General features: G+C 48.4%; 1 protein-coding gene across 1 annotated transcript in view; it reads left to right on the plus strand.

Moving 5' to 3' along the window:
- Window positions 1–14,996, plus strand: part of LOC142843396 (electroneutral sodium bicarbonate exchanger 1-like) — a 37,077-nt gene that overhangs the window by 19,247 nt on the left and 2,834 nt on the right. The window contains exons 4-8 of the mRNA XM_075960696.1: window positions 5,299–5,448; window positions 6,102–6,231; window positions 7,052–7,218; window positions 13,344–13,532; window positions 14,369–14,460. Coding sequence (XP_075816811.1) covers window positions 5,299–5,448; window positions 6,102–6,231; window positions 7,052–7,218; window positions 13,344–13,532; window positions 14,369–14,460 — 728 coding nt within the window. The remainder of the gene's footprint in view (window positions 1–5,298; window positions 5,449–6,101; window positions 6,232–7,051; window positions 7,219–13,343; window positions 13,533–14,368; window positions 14,461–14,996) is intronic.

The raw sequence follows: 14,996 nt of genomic DNA on the forward strand, positions 1-14,996 counted from the left end.
ACAGGTTAGAAGCATTTTTTAAAATATAAATCTCTTAGACTCAGTAATTTAAACTTAAACATAACTTCAGCCCTCACAGTACCTGAGACACATGTTGGTGCAACTTCCAATTTAGTTTTGAGAACCGACCTGATGGTGGGGAAGACTGGGTGGAATCCATCTTTTCTCCCTCTCTACTGCAAGGCAGACACACAGGTATCCCCTCACCCTTGTGCTGTCCCAGCGCCTCGCAGGGTATTGTGAGCAGCTCCATTGTCCTCTACAATTACCTGTGCACGTTAATCCTCCCCTGGGAAGTGGACATGCTTGAATATTTTTGTGAGGGAATAGAATAGTAAGCCCAGGCAGCTTCTCATGGATCTTGAGGGCCAGGTCTCATCCATCGAGGTCAGCTCAGCAACATCTCCAGATGATGCCATGCTCCCCTCTGCTGGGAAAGAAAACTGCAGGATATCACAGTGCTGGAAAATGACATTACTCCTGATTAAGTGCTAGATTTATGACTCCTGATGTCAGCTTAATGCACTTTAACAAAAGCTAGCCCCACTTGGTTGTATTTGTAGCTTTAAGGGGCTTGCGTGTGTTCCTCATGTAGGACTTCCTGTGGTTATCCACTTAGAGTCATCCTGGGAGCCCAAAGGAGCAGAGTCTCCCTTAGGGCTCCCCAGTGAGTGCTCGGCCATAAGCACCAGCTGCAGTGTGGTCTGCAGCCCCATCTCTGTGGTGGCTCCAACCCATGCTTTCTCTTCTGTCCCAAAGACCCCGTGTTTCTCATTTATGGCTGCTCTCAGTGCACGTGTGTGTGTGTTTGTGTGTGTGTGCCTGTGTGTGTGTGTTTGTGTTGTGTGTGCGCGCGCGTGTGTGTTTATGTGTGTGTTTGTGTTTGTGTGTGTCTGTGTGTTTGTGTGTGTCTGTGTGTGTGTTTCTGTGTGTGTTTGTGTCTGTGTGTGTGTTTGTGTGTGTGTGTGTCTGTGTGTGTGTGCCTGTGTGTGTGTGTTTCTGTGTGTGTTTCTGTGTGTGTTTGTGTCTGTGTGTGTCTGTGTGTGTGTTTGTGTGTGTGTGTTTGTGCGTGTGTGTTTATGTGTATGTGTTTATGTGTGTGTTTGTGTCTGTGTGTGTCTGTGTGTGTTTGTGTCTGTGTGTGTGTTTGTGTCTGTGTGTGCCTGTGTGTGTGTTTGTGTGTGTGTCTGTGTGTGTGTTTCTGTGTGTGTTTGTGTCTGTGTGTGTCTGTGTGTGTGTTTGTGTGTGTGTGTTTGTGCGTGTGTGTTTATGTGTGTGTGTTTATGTGTGTGTTTGTGTGTGTCTGTGTGTGTGTTTCTGTGTGTGTTTGTGTCTGTGTGTGTGTTTGTGTCTGTGTGTGCCTGTGTGTGTGTTTGTGTGTGTGTGTCTGTGTGTGTGTTTCTGTGTGTGTTTGTGTCTGTGTGTGTCTGTGTGTGTGTTTGTGTGTGTGTGTTTGTGCGTGTGTGTGTGTGTGCATTTTTTTTAAAAAACATCAACATCTTTCTTACAAGTTTTACTAAATTATTTGCAGCCGCATGACCCCTGTAGACTCACTGTGACACTCACTATAGAATGAGCGTGGTTCCACACCAGTGCTGGAGTAGATCTCAGCAGGGACTTGGAGTTCACATATCACAGTTGGGAGTAAGCAGCTGCTCATCTGTAATGCAAGACAGAAAAGAAGGCGTGAGAAAAGCTTCAGCTGGGGCTCTGGGTGGCTTGGAGGAAGGAGACCACACATCTCACCGGGGAGATTAGAAACAATGCCAAGGAGGCAGAGAGTTTACCGAGAATTTGGTGAGTACATGTGCAGACAGTGCCAGCACTCGTGAGGAAGAGCAGCCTGGCTCAGGTAGAGAGTATGAACCACTGTGGATACAGCAGCTATGGAAGGCGGAGGGCGCCGAGACCTACCACTGGGTGCTGGCGAGGCTACAAAGGTGTGCGCGTGTATTCTTCTCCAGAATGTTCGTTCTGTGCCAGAGGTAGGGCTACCCTTTTTGCTCTCTTGAGCTGATAACCTGGTTTTTTAGGGTCGTTTATTTCCATGTTAAATATGTAAACTTGACCCAAAGGAAAGAAAATCCAAAGAAGTGAGGAGAACCGAGCACAGTTGTCCTGGACACACAATATGGCCACTGAGAACTGACCACAGGGACACTGGACACACAGGATGGTCACTGAGAACTGACCACAGGGACACTGGACACACAGGATGGTCACTGAGAACTGAGCACAGGGACACTGGACACACAGGATGGTCACTGAGAACTGACCACAGGGACACTGCACACACAGATGGTCACTGAGAACTGACCACAGGGACACTGCACACACAGGATGGTCACTGAGAACTGACCACAGGGACACTGCACACACAAGATGGACCATATGACTGTAACCAGGAGAACAACTCTGTAACGTTAAGTTAGTGTGGAGGGCAGGGAAGAGACCCTGCTTCGTCAGAGCAGGAGACGCGAATGGCTTGATGTGGGAATTCATTCAGCCAATAGCCTTTTGGGTATCGACCATTGAGGGCATGGTCTGAGGTCTAAGCAGATGAAAACTGTGCTTGCTCTCTGTTGGTTGGTGGTCAGAGTTTGGGTCACAGCTTCCAGCACCCATAGAGGACCATGGCTCTCCACCCTTATCGTGAGATTTTTCCTCAAATAAATAAACACTTGTTATCCTTTATTCTGGGATCTTGTGGGTCTCTTTAATTATGCCTACAAGGACCCACAATGAAGGGGACAGCGGGGTGGACCTGGGAATCTAAGGTAACGCTGAGGGAAATGACTTTGTTTTGTGTATGGGTGTTTACCTGTATGTTTATCAATGCATCGTGTATATGCAATGCCATGGAGGCCAGCATAGGCCGTGAGCTCTTCTAGGACTGGAATTGCAGTTGTGAGCCACAGTGGAGCTGCTGGGAAACCCAGGGCCTCTGCAAGAGCAACAAGAGCAGCTCAGGGCTGAGCACCCTCCCAGCCACCATGGAATCCACACAGCGGTGGCGTTGTGGACATAAATGTGGTGCCTCATTCCAGTTTGAGGTTTGTTTGCTTGTTTTGAGACAGGGCCTCCCTCTTGTCTCACTCGCTATGTGTCCTAGATTGACTTCCAAGGTTTAGCCAACCGTTCTCATCCTTTTGTGTGCTAGGATTCTAGGTGTGAGATACCACATCTGCAATGAGCTTGACTTTCAAAGGGAGAGAATTTTAAATTTGTTTTGGGGCATGTTAATCACTGTAGGTCAGTAGTTCTCAACCTACGGATCATGACCCCTTTTGGGGGTCAAACAGCTTTTTCATAGGGGTCATGAAAGGCGATTAGAAAACACAGATATTTACATTATGATTTGTAACAGTACCAAATTTACAGTTATAAAGTAGGAACAAAAATAATTTTATGGTTTCGAACTGTACTAAAGGGTCTCAGCATTAGAAAGGTTGAGAACCACTGCTGTAGATAAAGATTATTTGAAGCTGGCCAGGCAGTGGTGCCAAAAAAAAAAAAAAAAAAAAAAGCTGAGAGATGGCTCAGCCATTAAAACATAAAAGATTTCAAGCTGTATGTAGCACACACCTATAATTCCGGACTGAGGCAGAATTGTAGAAAACCAACCAGGTAGGCCAAGTTGGAATAAACATAAAGACTTAAAACCAGGGGCTAGGAGAGTCTCATGTAGAAGTGAACTTGAAATTCAAAGACTGGGTCCCACTGAAAAAGAGGAGAGAGCACGGGTCAAGAGTCACCCTTGTTTTGGGTTATGAGACATCTGAAGGTGTCCGGCGGCAGCGGCACGAGAGTGCAAGGAACCCAGAACTCCAAAGAAGACGGGCATCTGGAGTTCCCGGATCCATGCCGGGCTCGCCGTGGAGTCTGTGGAACTGGGAGATGTGCTGGACAGAGCTTTGGTGACTAAGTGCCATCTGATGTCCTTACTGCATACAACTTTAGTAGAGGGCAGGGACAGAAGCCACAGTCAGAGGCCATGGAGCAGGAACTTGGCGGGGGGAGTGAGGCCAGTCATGATTCTTGGTGGGAAAGGAAGGAGAGGGGGAAACACGGGGAACAGCCAGTGGGAGTCTTCATAGGTCAGCCATGGAAGGACTGGATTGAGGAGAGAGTGAGGGTAGCCATCCCAGCAGAGGACAGGGGAGTGGGGGGCATGGGATGGAGAACTCCCGAGCCGGGCAGAGGAGCCAGACTGTGATGAACAGCGTTTCCATGAAATGCCCCGCGTCTTCTCAGTAAAGCAAGAAACAAGGAGTCAAAGGGAAGGAATGGGTGTAGGTAGGATTCAAAGACACCAGCTAAAGATGCCAGGAGCCATGGGAACAGTGTGGGCACAGCAGTGTTGCGAGTATAAGGCTTTGGAACAGCCCTGAAGCTTCTGATTCTGGGCTCCAGGCTTGGCAGGAAGTCAGGTGGAGGATGAAAACCAAAGGGGGTGTATGGGAGGAGTGGGGAGCAGGAGGAGGGACGAGAAAGGACTGCTGTCGGGTCACTTACTTCCGTGTCCTCCACTCTGTGCCTGTCTTTAGTGTCTCTAAACCCAACCAGGCCCCCTAGGTAGAAGGGCCATCTGCAGCAGTCTAGGTGGTATGGCCTGCGGTGCTGGGCACTGCCTTGAGCAGTTTCTGTCCTAAACTTCTTTGCTGCTCTTGATAACCCCGTGAGTTAAAAAGAAGGAGTGCCAGCGTTCCTTTAGTAGCTGAGTCAAGAGAGGCTTGTTCATCCTCAGACATCCAGTGCTGAAAGGGAGCTTTAAGCCCAGCTGGGCTGACTGGGGTCTTGACCATGCTTAACCACTTTCTGCCAAAACCGGCCAAAGTCCCCATACAGGAATTGTCTCTTAAAATCACCCCATTTTTCTTGTAATAGCAAAAAGTAACATATATCCATAGTTTGTAAGTCATATCCCCTCCTTCCCTTCCTATTCTCCCTCCCTCTTCCAATCCTCCCTCCTCCCCCTCCCTCTCAGAGCCTTGCACACACCAAGGCCTCCAGCTGCATTCCCGTGCTCTAATATGTGACCTGCTGTGCCCTTCACATGTCCTTCAGTCTCACGTGTTCTTCATTAGATTGCCACACATCCTCGTGAGGTTTATATCCACGTGCAGGACAGAGGAAGACACTGCCAACTCTGTGATTGCTGTCTTTATTAGTGGAGTCTCTGATGTTTAATCATTCCAGAAGGGCCTGGCACAAAAACCCTGTGGTTCTTTACTCTCAATTACGCTAGACTCCTTTTGGGAAAGGCATTCTCACCATAGGTCTTCTGCTTTCATCCAGGTCATAGAACTCTGTATGTGGGGGTTCGGATGCCACTGGGCAGGCAGGGCCATCGGCACCACCGCACTCATGGCCAGAAGCACCGGAGACGAGGAGTGCGGGGCAAAGGAACCAGCCAGGGTGAAGAGGTCCTGGAAGCTTTGGCCCATGGTAATACCTTGGGGAGAGAGGGGTAGCGCTCTGGGGAGAGGGGAGGTAACAACCCTGAGGAGAGAGGACCAGTGTCTATGAGAGGGTGATATGGTGATTCATGGGAATGCAGAAGGCATAGGCAGGTGGTCTTGATTTTCTAGCCCTTCGCTAGGGTTCCCAGGAAGAAGGAATGCTTCTAAGAACTAAAAATGTCTTCCTGAAATTGACATTTCAACACCTCAGTCAACACCATAAGTAATCCTTTGCTATTTAAAATTTGTCAGCTCTCTAGAAAACTAAAAAAATCTATTTTTATGTGTTTGGGTGTTTTGCCTGCATGTATGTTTATGCGCCACATGCTTGCCCGGTGCCTTTGGTGGCTAGAAGAGGGGACATATCCCTGGGACTGGAGTTAGACAGTTGTGAACTACGTGTGGGTGCTGGGAACTGAACTGATTTCTAGGTTCTCATGGGACCTCTGCAGTGGTCTTAGTTTATAGTTCTGCTCTCTGGTTTAAATGTTTACCCTTAGCCTTTTCCCTAAGAACAAAAGAACTTTTAAATCTGTATTCAGGACATCTATATATTCCCTTAGCTGTGAGGCAGAATGTTATTTTCGTTCTGACTTGGAGCTAGATACACATCCAGACCTTTCTCTGTTGGTTTTCTAGACACCCCCTCTCAGCATGTTCAGTTCATTCTGGGCACTGAGGACGACGAGGAGCATGTGCCTCATGAGCTGTTCACAGAGCTGGACGAGATCTGTCTGAGAGAGGGAGAGGATGCCAAGTGGAAGGAGACGGGGCCAGGTGAGGCCCTGAAGGAGCCGGGTCAGGAGCCCGGGGACAGGCAGGTGCACACCTCTCAGCAGGTGGCAGGCCTGCTTGCCCTGACTCTTCATGGCTGAAGTGGTAGCTAGGAGGCCTGGCTCCTGCTCACACTGATGTAGCTAGCGTTGATACATGGCCTACTGTGGCTGTTTCCCAGGGGCCGAGAGAGCTAAACAGGCCAGCTGGCCTGATGCCATGTGACAAGACGGTTAGTCTTCCGTGTTTCTGTCTTTGTGGATTTCTGAAGTCATATAGAGCACAGATAAAAATGTCATTTTTTTCTTAATACGGTTTGTCAATATGTCCAAATGATAAAGATTAAATTTGTAAAAGTCACGTTTCCTATAGACAATAAAATAAGTGAAGGTACGCAAAAGGAAGAAAATGACAGTTACCTTCAATCCTACTGTCCCAAGGCGAAAACAAGGCATATATTTAGGGTCTTATACATATATGTGTTTATAATTTTAGATTTGTCTTTAAATAAAAGTGGGATTAAGGTTGGGCATTGGTGATCCTCACCTTTAGTCCCAGCACTCAGGAGACAGAGACAAAGGAGTTCAAGGCCAGCCTGGTCTACAACGTGAGTTCCAGGACAGCAAGGGCTGTTACACGGAGAAACCCGTACTCAAAAAACAAAACAAAAAAGATTTGCACTGTGTCACAACTTGCTTTTCCAGTATTTTTGTGTCTGAACCAGGTGTTCCAGTGTTCTCTATGACCTTTTAGATATTTTGTCCTCTTGAAAAAAAAACCATCTTCTGTCTGTGGCATCTCATTATTGGCCGTGTTTGCAGGTGGCTGAAGTTTGAAGAGGATGTTGAAGATGGGGGAGAGCGTTGGAGCAAGCCTTACGTGGCCACCCTCTCTCTGCACAGTCTGTTTGAGCTGAGGAGCTGCCTCATCAATGGCTCTGTCCTCCTGGACATGCGTGCAAGCAGCATAGAAGAAATTTCAGGTAAGGCTAATAAAGGGCCGAGACATTTTGCATAAATAGAAAGTATAAGAGGCAGGTGTTCTGGTGCACACCGGTAATCCTGGAAGTTGGCAGGGCTGAAGCAGGGGAAAGACGGGTTCAAGGCCTGCACTATACAGTGATACTTTATCTTAAGCAAAACAGACAGAACAAGGAAGTCAGAAAGAAAGAAAATGAAAGGACTGCTCAGATGGCTCAGTTAGTAAACATATTTGCTGGGCAACTTGAGTCCCACCCAGAAACTCATGACGGAAGAAGTAACTTAGGAAAGTTGTCCTCTGTCCTCCACGAAGACCCGATGGCGCATGCCTTCATCACACACACGTGCACACAAATAATTGTGACAATCCTAATACCTAAAAGAAGAAAATTAAAGATTTAGCAGTATAAAATATGTCATCTAGAACAGATATGCAGGAACGTGAGCCATAGCATTCCCATGGTTCAGCGCAGCATGCAGGATAGACCTGTCTTGTGGGGTTTTCTGATGTGAACAGACTTTAAGATACTGTGTTTGGGGCACAGCTTTGGAGACTACCAGATGGCATGTGGAACACTTCCCCTCAGATTGACTCCATTCTAGTAGACAGGTTAAAGATTTCTCCATTCCAAGTGTCTAAATAATCATGCCTCTCTAAGGACTTTTGGGGGCCCCGGGGGATGGAGGTCAGTACTGATGGACTCCTGTGCGAACTCTTTCCTAAGGCGGTGCCCCAGGTGTACTCCCAACTGTGGGGGAAGTAGAATTTTTTAAAAAAAAAAGTGAGTTCAGAGTTAGAGTCACGTTCACTGCTCTAGAGATAGTGGAACCTGCGAGAATGGAGCCCCAAAGTACAGTTTACACCCTGAAGACAGCGCCACAGGCAAGTCTCAGGTAGTGGGCAAGTTGCCCTTGGCAATTGGCAAAAACATGTTCTCTGTGGAGGCTTATAAAAACAGTAGCCAATCAGAAAGAGTGGACTCACCCCTGTCCAATCAATACACCTCATACAAACAGTAGCCAGTCGTAAAGAATAAACTTACTCCTGTCCAATCAATACACCTGGAAGGGGCACAAAAGCACATCCCAGAACAGTTGGGTGTTTTTGAAGAAACTGAGGTCCCAACACTCATGGTTTCTGGGAATTTTCCCAGAGTACTTTTATCTTCCCTCACACGACTCAACTCATAGACTTTAATCCAAGTGGGTCGCATCTGTATTTCATTGACTTCTGACTATGTGTATAAATGCCCATGAAGTTCCCCAGAAAGTTTGTGCCCTGTTTTTCAGTGGAGGAGCCCCGGAGAGTTAGTGATATTATAATCATCAAGAATGAGGAGACCCTGCTGAAGTCTGGGGGGTAGTACTCGATCAAATTAGCTGTAAGCAAGACGGAGGGTGAGCTAAAGGGAGCGTGAACCAGGTCGTTGGATCCGATCAGGTGAGATGGTGCTCCACTGCAGAGGAAGGAGACCTTCCCTCCACCACCCCCGGCACAGGGCTGCTCCTTCCTGGACCCCAGATTAGGTACAAACCACATCCAAGCACCTGTTTCTAAGGTGATCTTTTATAAGTGGAAAAGAAAAGTTTAAGTGGCTGCTGTCTGACTCAGGCAGAAAAAGAAGCAGCAGATGACGTTGCAGGTGGAATTTTAGGAGAAGGGAAGGGGGTCCATGTTACAGTGGGCTAGGGTGCAGTGGTGACAGAGGTAGGGCTGAGGGGGGATGGGGTAGCAGATGAGGGAAGGGGGTTCTCTTAAGTGGGCTAGGATGCGGTGATGACAGAGGTAGGGCTGAGGGGGGATGGGGAAGCTGATGAGGGAAGGGGGGCAGGAATATTTGTCCCAGAGGGACAAAGGACCGCCTCCGAATAGGAGGAGACAGATGTGGCACATAGGCACATAACGGTAAAGTAGGAGAAATCTGTATTAGGGTGAGGTGTTTAATTTTAATTGGGCATGTTAATTAGGTGAGTCAAAGGGGGCTTCTGATAGCTGGACTCGAGTCAGTCTCAGGAGGAGGAGGTGGACAACAAGGGAAGAAACCTTGGTGGCAGCTTTAGGAATGCAACCCAAAGGTTTTTAAGCAAGGCAGAGGGGCTGAGGGAGAAGGGTAAGACCTGGCAGAGCCACCTGCTCCAGTGGTCCAGGGTCCCCTCAGTGGGCCAGTGTCCCCTCAGTGGGCCAGGGTCCCCTCAGTGGGCCAGGGTCCCCTCAGTGGGCCAGGGTCCCCTCAGTGGGCCAGTGTCCCCTCAGTGGGCCAGGGTCCCCTCAGTGGGCCAGGGTCCCCTCAGTGGGCCAGTGTCCCCTCAGTGGGCCAGGGTCCCCTCAGTGGGCCAGTGTCCCCTCAGTGGGCCAGTGTCCCCTCAGTGGGCCAGGGTCCCCTCAGTGGGCCCTACAGCAAGGGCTGATTGCCAGAGCAGCTCAGGAGATAGAGTGGTGGGAATCACTTGATGGACTGGTTTTGGGCAGGAAGGGAAGAATGTTCAGGATTCTAGGTTGTGGCTGGATGACTAGAAAATCCGGAGGTCTGGTGGGTGGAAAGAGGATGGGTTTCATTTTGTACTTGCTAAGTTTTAGGGTGTGGGTACATCCAGATGATGTCTGCTCATGATTGAATCTTTGATGTGACTTGAGATAGGTCACACCGGTCCATGGCATTTGGTGCTTACAGTCTCCAGGGCAGTTGAGATCATTGAGGATAAAAATGGGGGTGGGGACACCACCTGTCTGAGGATGACTGCGGGGCATAAGCAGGCTGACGGAAGCGAGTCGCCCGTGGAGACTGAGCTCAGGAGTGCGGATGGTGAGGGGACAGCCAGTGCCAGCTGCCAAGCCTGTGTTAGCCACCAGGACTGCTGCAACCCAAGTCCACATGTGTGGCGGTAACACCTGGAATGCCAGCACTCAGAGGGTAAGGCAGGTAGATCAAGTTCAAGACCACTCTGGGCTTGTAGCAAGATCTCGTCTCAAAATGAAACCAATCAAACAATAAGTTTGGAAGCCGGAAATCTGAAATGAGTTCTTGGCAGAGCTGTGTTCCTAAAGGCCCAGAGCAGACACGGATTTTCGTGACACTTTGGCACTTGGCAGGGAGCGGCAGGTAATTCTTAAAGTACGATTGTTTGCTTTTGAGAATTTTAAGTGGGAAGAGAAAAGATAAAAACAATAGCTAGAAGAGGGCCCTGGTGGAATTTTCTTCTTTCAAAGTGCAGGATTTTGAAGCATGAGTGTTTATGAGAGAAGAAATAATCATTATAAAGGCTAAATATGCAGGACTCCTGCCTTGATTGCTCACCCCTCTGGTCCCGGCACATAGAACAGGCAGGAGGACCAGCTGCTCACAGCTCAATGTGGCAGCCATCAGCATGGGGAGACATCGGCGCTGTCCTCTCTGTATAGGGGAGACTGAGAAGAGAGTGGTCATGTAATTCCAAGGTCAGATAGGTCAGGAATAATGGAATTAGGGATAGAGTGTAGGGCCTGAAGCTCTGGACATTTATCTAGAGCCCTGATGACAGAACCAAGTAAGACCTTCCGCAAACCTTGATAGTTTTAATGCTGGTGATTGTCTTCAGTGAGCAGTTAACTAATTTAAATAATACATTTTTAAACTTTATTATTTCATTTTATATTCATATTTTATCTGCATGTATGTCTTCTGGAAAAGCAGCCCATGCTCCAAACCACGGAACCATCTCTCCATCCCCAATTTAACCTTTCTTTAGGCTGCACTTTCTTTTCTTTTATATACTTTTTTAAATTTATTTATTTATTAAAGATTTCTGCCTCCTCCCTGCCACCGCCTCCCATTTCCCTCTCCCTCCCCTCATCAAGTCCCCCTCCCTCATCAGCTCGAAGAGCAATCAGGGTTCCCTGACCTGTGGGAAGTCCAAGGACCACCCACCTCCATCCAGGTCTAGTAAGGTGAGCATCCAAACTGCCTAGGCTCCCCCAAAGCCAGTATGTGCAGTAGGATCAAAAACTCATTGCCATTGTTCTTGAGTTCTCAGTAGTCCTCATTGTCTGCTATGTTCAGCAAGTCTGGTTTTATCCCATGCTTTTTCAGACCCAGGCCAGCTGGCCTTGGTGAGTTCCCGGTAGAACATCCCCAATGTCTCAGTGTGTGGGTGCACCCCTTGTGGTCCAGAGTTCCTTGCTCGTGCTCTCTCTCCTTCTGCTCCTGATTTGGACCTTGAGATTTCAGTCCGGTGCTCCAATGTGGGTCTCTGACTCTGTCTCGTTTCATCGCCTGATGAAGGTTAATATTCAGGAGGATGCCTATATGTTTGTCTTTGGATTCACCTTCTTATTTAGCTTCTCTAGGATCGCGAATTATAGGCTCAATATCCTTTATTTATGGCTAGAAACCAAATATGAGTGAGTAATCCCATGTTCCTCTTTTAGGGTCTGGCTTACCTCACTCAGGATAGTGTTTTCTATTTCCATCCATTTGTATGCAAAATTCAAGAAGTCCTTGTTTTTTAGTGCTGAGTAGTACTCTAATATGTATATATTCCATACTTTCTTCATCCATTCTTCCATTGAAGGGCATCTAGGTTGTTTCCAGGTTCTGGCTATTACAAACAATGCTGCTATGAATATAGTTGAGCATATACTTTTGTTGTATGATAGGGCCTCTCTTGGGTATATTCCCAAGAGTGGTATTGCTGGGTCCAGTGTTGGTTGATCCCGAATTTCCTAGGAAACCGCCACACTGCTTTCCAAAGTGATTGCACAAGTTTGCATTCCCACCGGCAATGGATGAGTGTACCCCTTTCTCCACAACCTCTCCTGCAAAGGCTATCATTGGTGTTTTTGATTTTAGCCATTCTGACAGGTGTAAGATGGTATCTTAAAGTTGTCTTGATTTGCATTTCCCTGATCGCTAAGGAAGTTGAGCATGACCTTAAGTGTCTTTTGGCCATTTGAAGTTCTTCTGTTGAGAATTCTCTGTTCAGCTCAGTGCCCCATTTTATAATTGGGTTGATTATAGGCTGCACTTTCAAGTATCCACTGGAGCTCAAGGTTGCAGCATCCCTGACAGTTACAACAATGCTGGGCTCATGGAGGAAGGACAGTAGAGTTAAGAGGGTAATCGTGGGCTCTTAGTCAGCCAGAGCTGGACGCGAACCCTGGCTCTTCGGCTTCGCAGGTGTAAGAGCTTGGGGACTTTTGTAAGAACCGTGCCTTGGTTTCCTTGTTTGGAAGAACTCTGGCTCAGAAGTTAAGAGCATTTGCTCCTCCTGCAGAGGACTCAAGTTTGGTTCCCAGGACCACATTGTGTGGCTCATGGCCACTTGTAATTCCAGCTACAGGGGAGCTGATGATTCTCTTCCAGTCTTCCTGGGTACCTGCACACATATGGGGCATACACACACACACACATAAATATAGATAAAAAATCCATTTAAAAATAGAATTTAAAAAAGAATTTTCATCAAAATGCCCACTTTTTTGAGCTTCAGTGAGGACTGGACAGATGAAAACCCCATGGTACAGTTCTGGGCATGCATTAAATACTCAGAGACCTCGTTCCCTAAGCAATGGTTGGAGCTAAGCATAATGGCATACTCACCGTGATTAAGTCCTACCTTAAAATTTTTTTAATTAATTAGTTTTATTTTATACGTATGAGTCGTTTGATATCATGTGTGCATGTACACCACATGCCTGGTGCCCTTGGGGGCTATAAGAGGGTGTTGGGTCTCCTAGAACTGGAATTACAGATGGTTATGACCACCATGGGGGTACTCGGAATAGAACCCAGGTTCTCTGTAAGAGCAGTCAGTGTTCTTATCCATGGGGCCATCTCTCCAGCTCCAGTAAGTCCCACTCTTGCAGAAAGGTCACATTAACCCGGGAATTCATGGCAGCCTACGTAGCATAGTGACACTCTGTCCCTAAACCATGTGTTCACGTTGTTGTCTCGTTGTTAAATAAGCAAAGGACGGTGTTCCATACCTACAAAACCCAAATGCTCCTTCAGACAGGAAGCTGAAACCACCTTGGTGACGCTAGGAGAGCAGCTCATCTCTGCCTTTTTCCCCTTCCCCTGCCACCTCATACCCTTCCCCTTGAGTTCCTGAACTCTCCGTCTGAGTGTTGCTGTGAATGTCTCTTTCCTAGACCTGATACTGGACCAGCAAGAACTGTTCAGTGACCTGAATGACAGTATGAGGGTTAAAGTGCGGGAAGCCCTTCTCAAGAAACACCACCATCAGAATGATAGGCGGAGGAACAACCTCATTCCCATTGTCCGCTCCTTTGCTGAGGTTGGCAAGAAGCAATCGGACCCACATTCCATGGACAAAGATGGTAAGGACTTGGGGGTGTCTCTCTTTTTCTCTCTGTTGAAAACACATTTGGGGACCAGTTGGCGATGCGGAATTACTGCAGGGCGAGGCTGTGACACTTAGGCCCCTGGACTCCTTGATGGGTAGTGAGCTGGGTGACTAGGATGCTCCCTTCTCCGTGTGCCCTTGGATAGCATTCCAGGGGGGACTGCGAGGTGAGGGATGTATCCCCTGTGCTCCCAGAGAAGGTGTAGCTCTGGGGAGAATGGTCACATCGATGAGGAGCTGGGCCAGAGAAGGTGAGCTGCAGCCTTGTCCAGTTAAACAAAAGTCTGCTTAGACACAAACTGCTGTGGTCTAGCCAGGCCTCCAGGCTTGTGCTTTGGCTCCACCCCCTGGAGAGTGTATGGCCCTGGACAATCTTCACATCGCACTTAATAAAGACAATGGCAGGACCTTCCTTCCATTTGTTGTGGGATTTCTGTGTGTTAGCTTAGGTCCATAGCCTGTGTACAGGCGCGGGTGGGCCCAGCTGTTAACCGCTTCTCTTGCCATGGCTGGGCGAGGCCTCACCTGCAGCTTCTCCTCCTTTGTTGGCAAGCTGTTTGCCAAGCTCTCTGCAGAGGTGCTGGCGCACTGAGGGTCAGGATGGCTCTCTGCAGAGAGAAAGGAAGATAGGAAGGTAATGGAGGACTAGACCTCTGCCTTCTTAGCACTGAGTGCAGGGACAGACTTGATGGACCCTGCTTCATAGTCCTCCCAGCCTGTAGAGGTCACAGCTGGCTGTGATGGATGGCTGGATCTGAGGGGAAGGAGGGGCAAGCCCTTGGCAGATTCTGTTTGACTGTCTCCAAATAGGTCAGACTGTTTCTCCTCAGTCTGCTCCAACTACGAGTCTTGAGGTGAAAAACGGAGTGAATTGCGAGCACAGTCCTGTGGATCTAAGCAAGGTGAGGAGACATGGCAGGTTGACTTCTAGACCGAAGGTTGTCTGTAGTGGAGCCCAGGGTCTTCTGGAATCTTTCTGGGGTCTGGTAAGCTCCGACGGCTCATGAGCCTTCCCCAGGAGCAGCACTGCTTCTGTGGAAAGGGACGCCATCTTCCTTGTTGTCTCCCTGTGCACACTCAGCCGGCCGACTCAGCACAGTGAAGGCAGACTCTGCTGAGCCCCACTGCCCTGGCTCCCGGTGCATTAGTGACCCTCTGGCACCTGCTGCCGTGCATCCTTCTCACTCTCGTCACTGTTGTCACTGCAGTATTTTGCCGCTGCCTCCTAAAGCTCGTGATGTCTGGCTCTTCTTGGAGGGCTGTGGCTGCTGCATCTGATGGAGCAGTCAGTATTTGCAAGGAGAAATAACATGACCCAGAACTCCCGAGGCGCTTCCTCCCAGAGGAGCATGGTGGGGTGGGATGAAAGTTCTCGGACTTAAACTTTGATTCTTGAGTGGCTCAGTGGCTAAAGGTGTTGCTGCCTGAATTCTGCCCT

Source organism: Microtus pennsylvanicus, chromosome 2, assembly GCF_037038515.1.
Source record: "Microtus pennsylvanicus isolate mMicPen1 chromosome 2, mMicPen1.hap1, whole genome shotgun sequence".
Classification (NCBI taxonomy): domain Eukaryota; kingdom Metazoa; phylum Chordata; class Mammalia; order Rodentia; family Cricetidae; genus Microtus; species Microtus pennsylvanicus.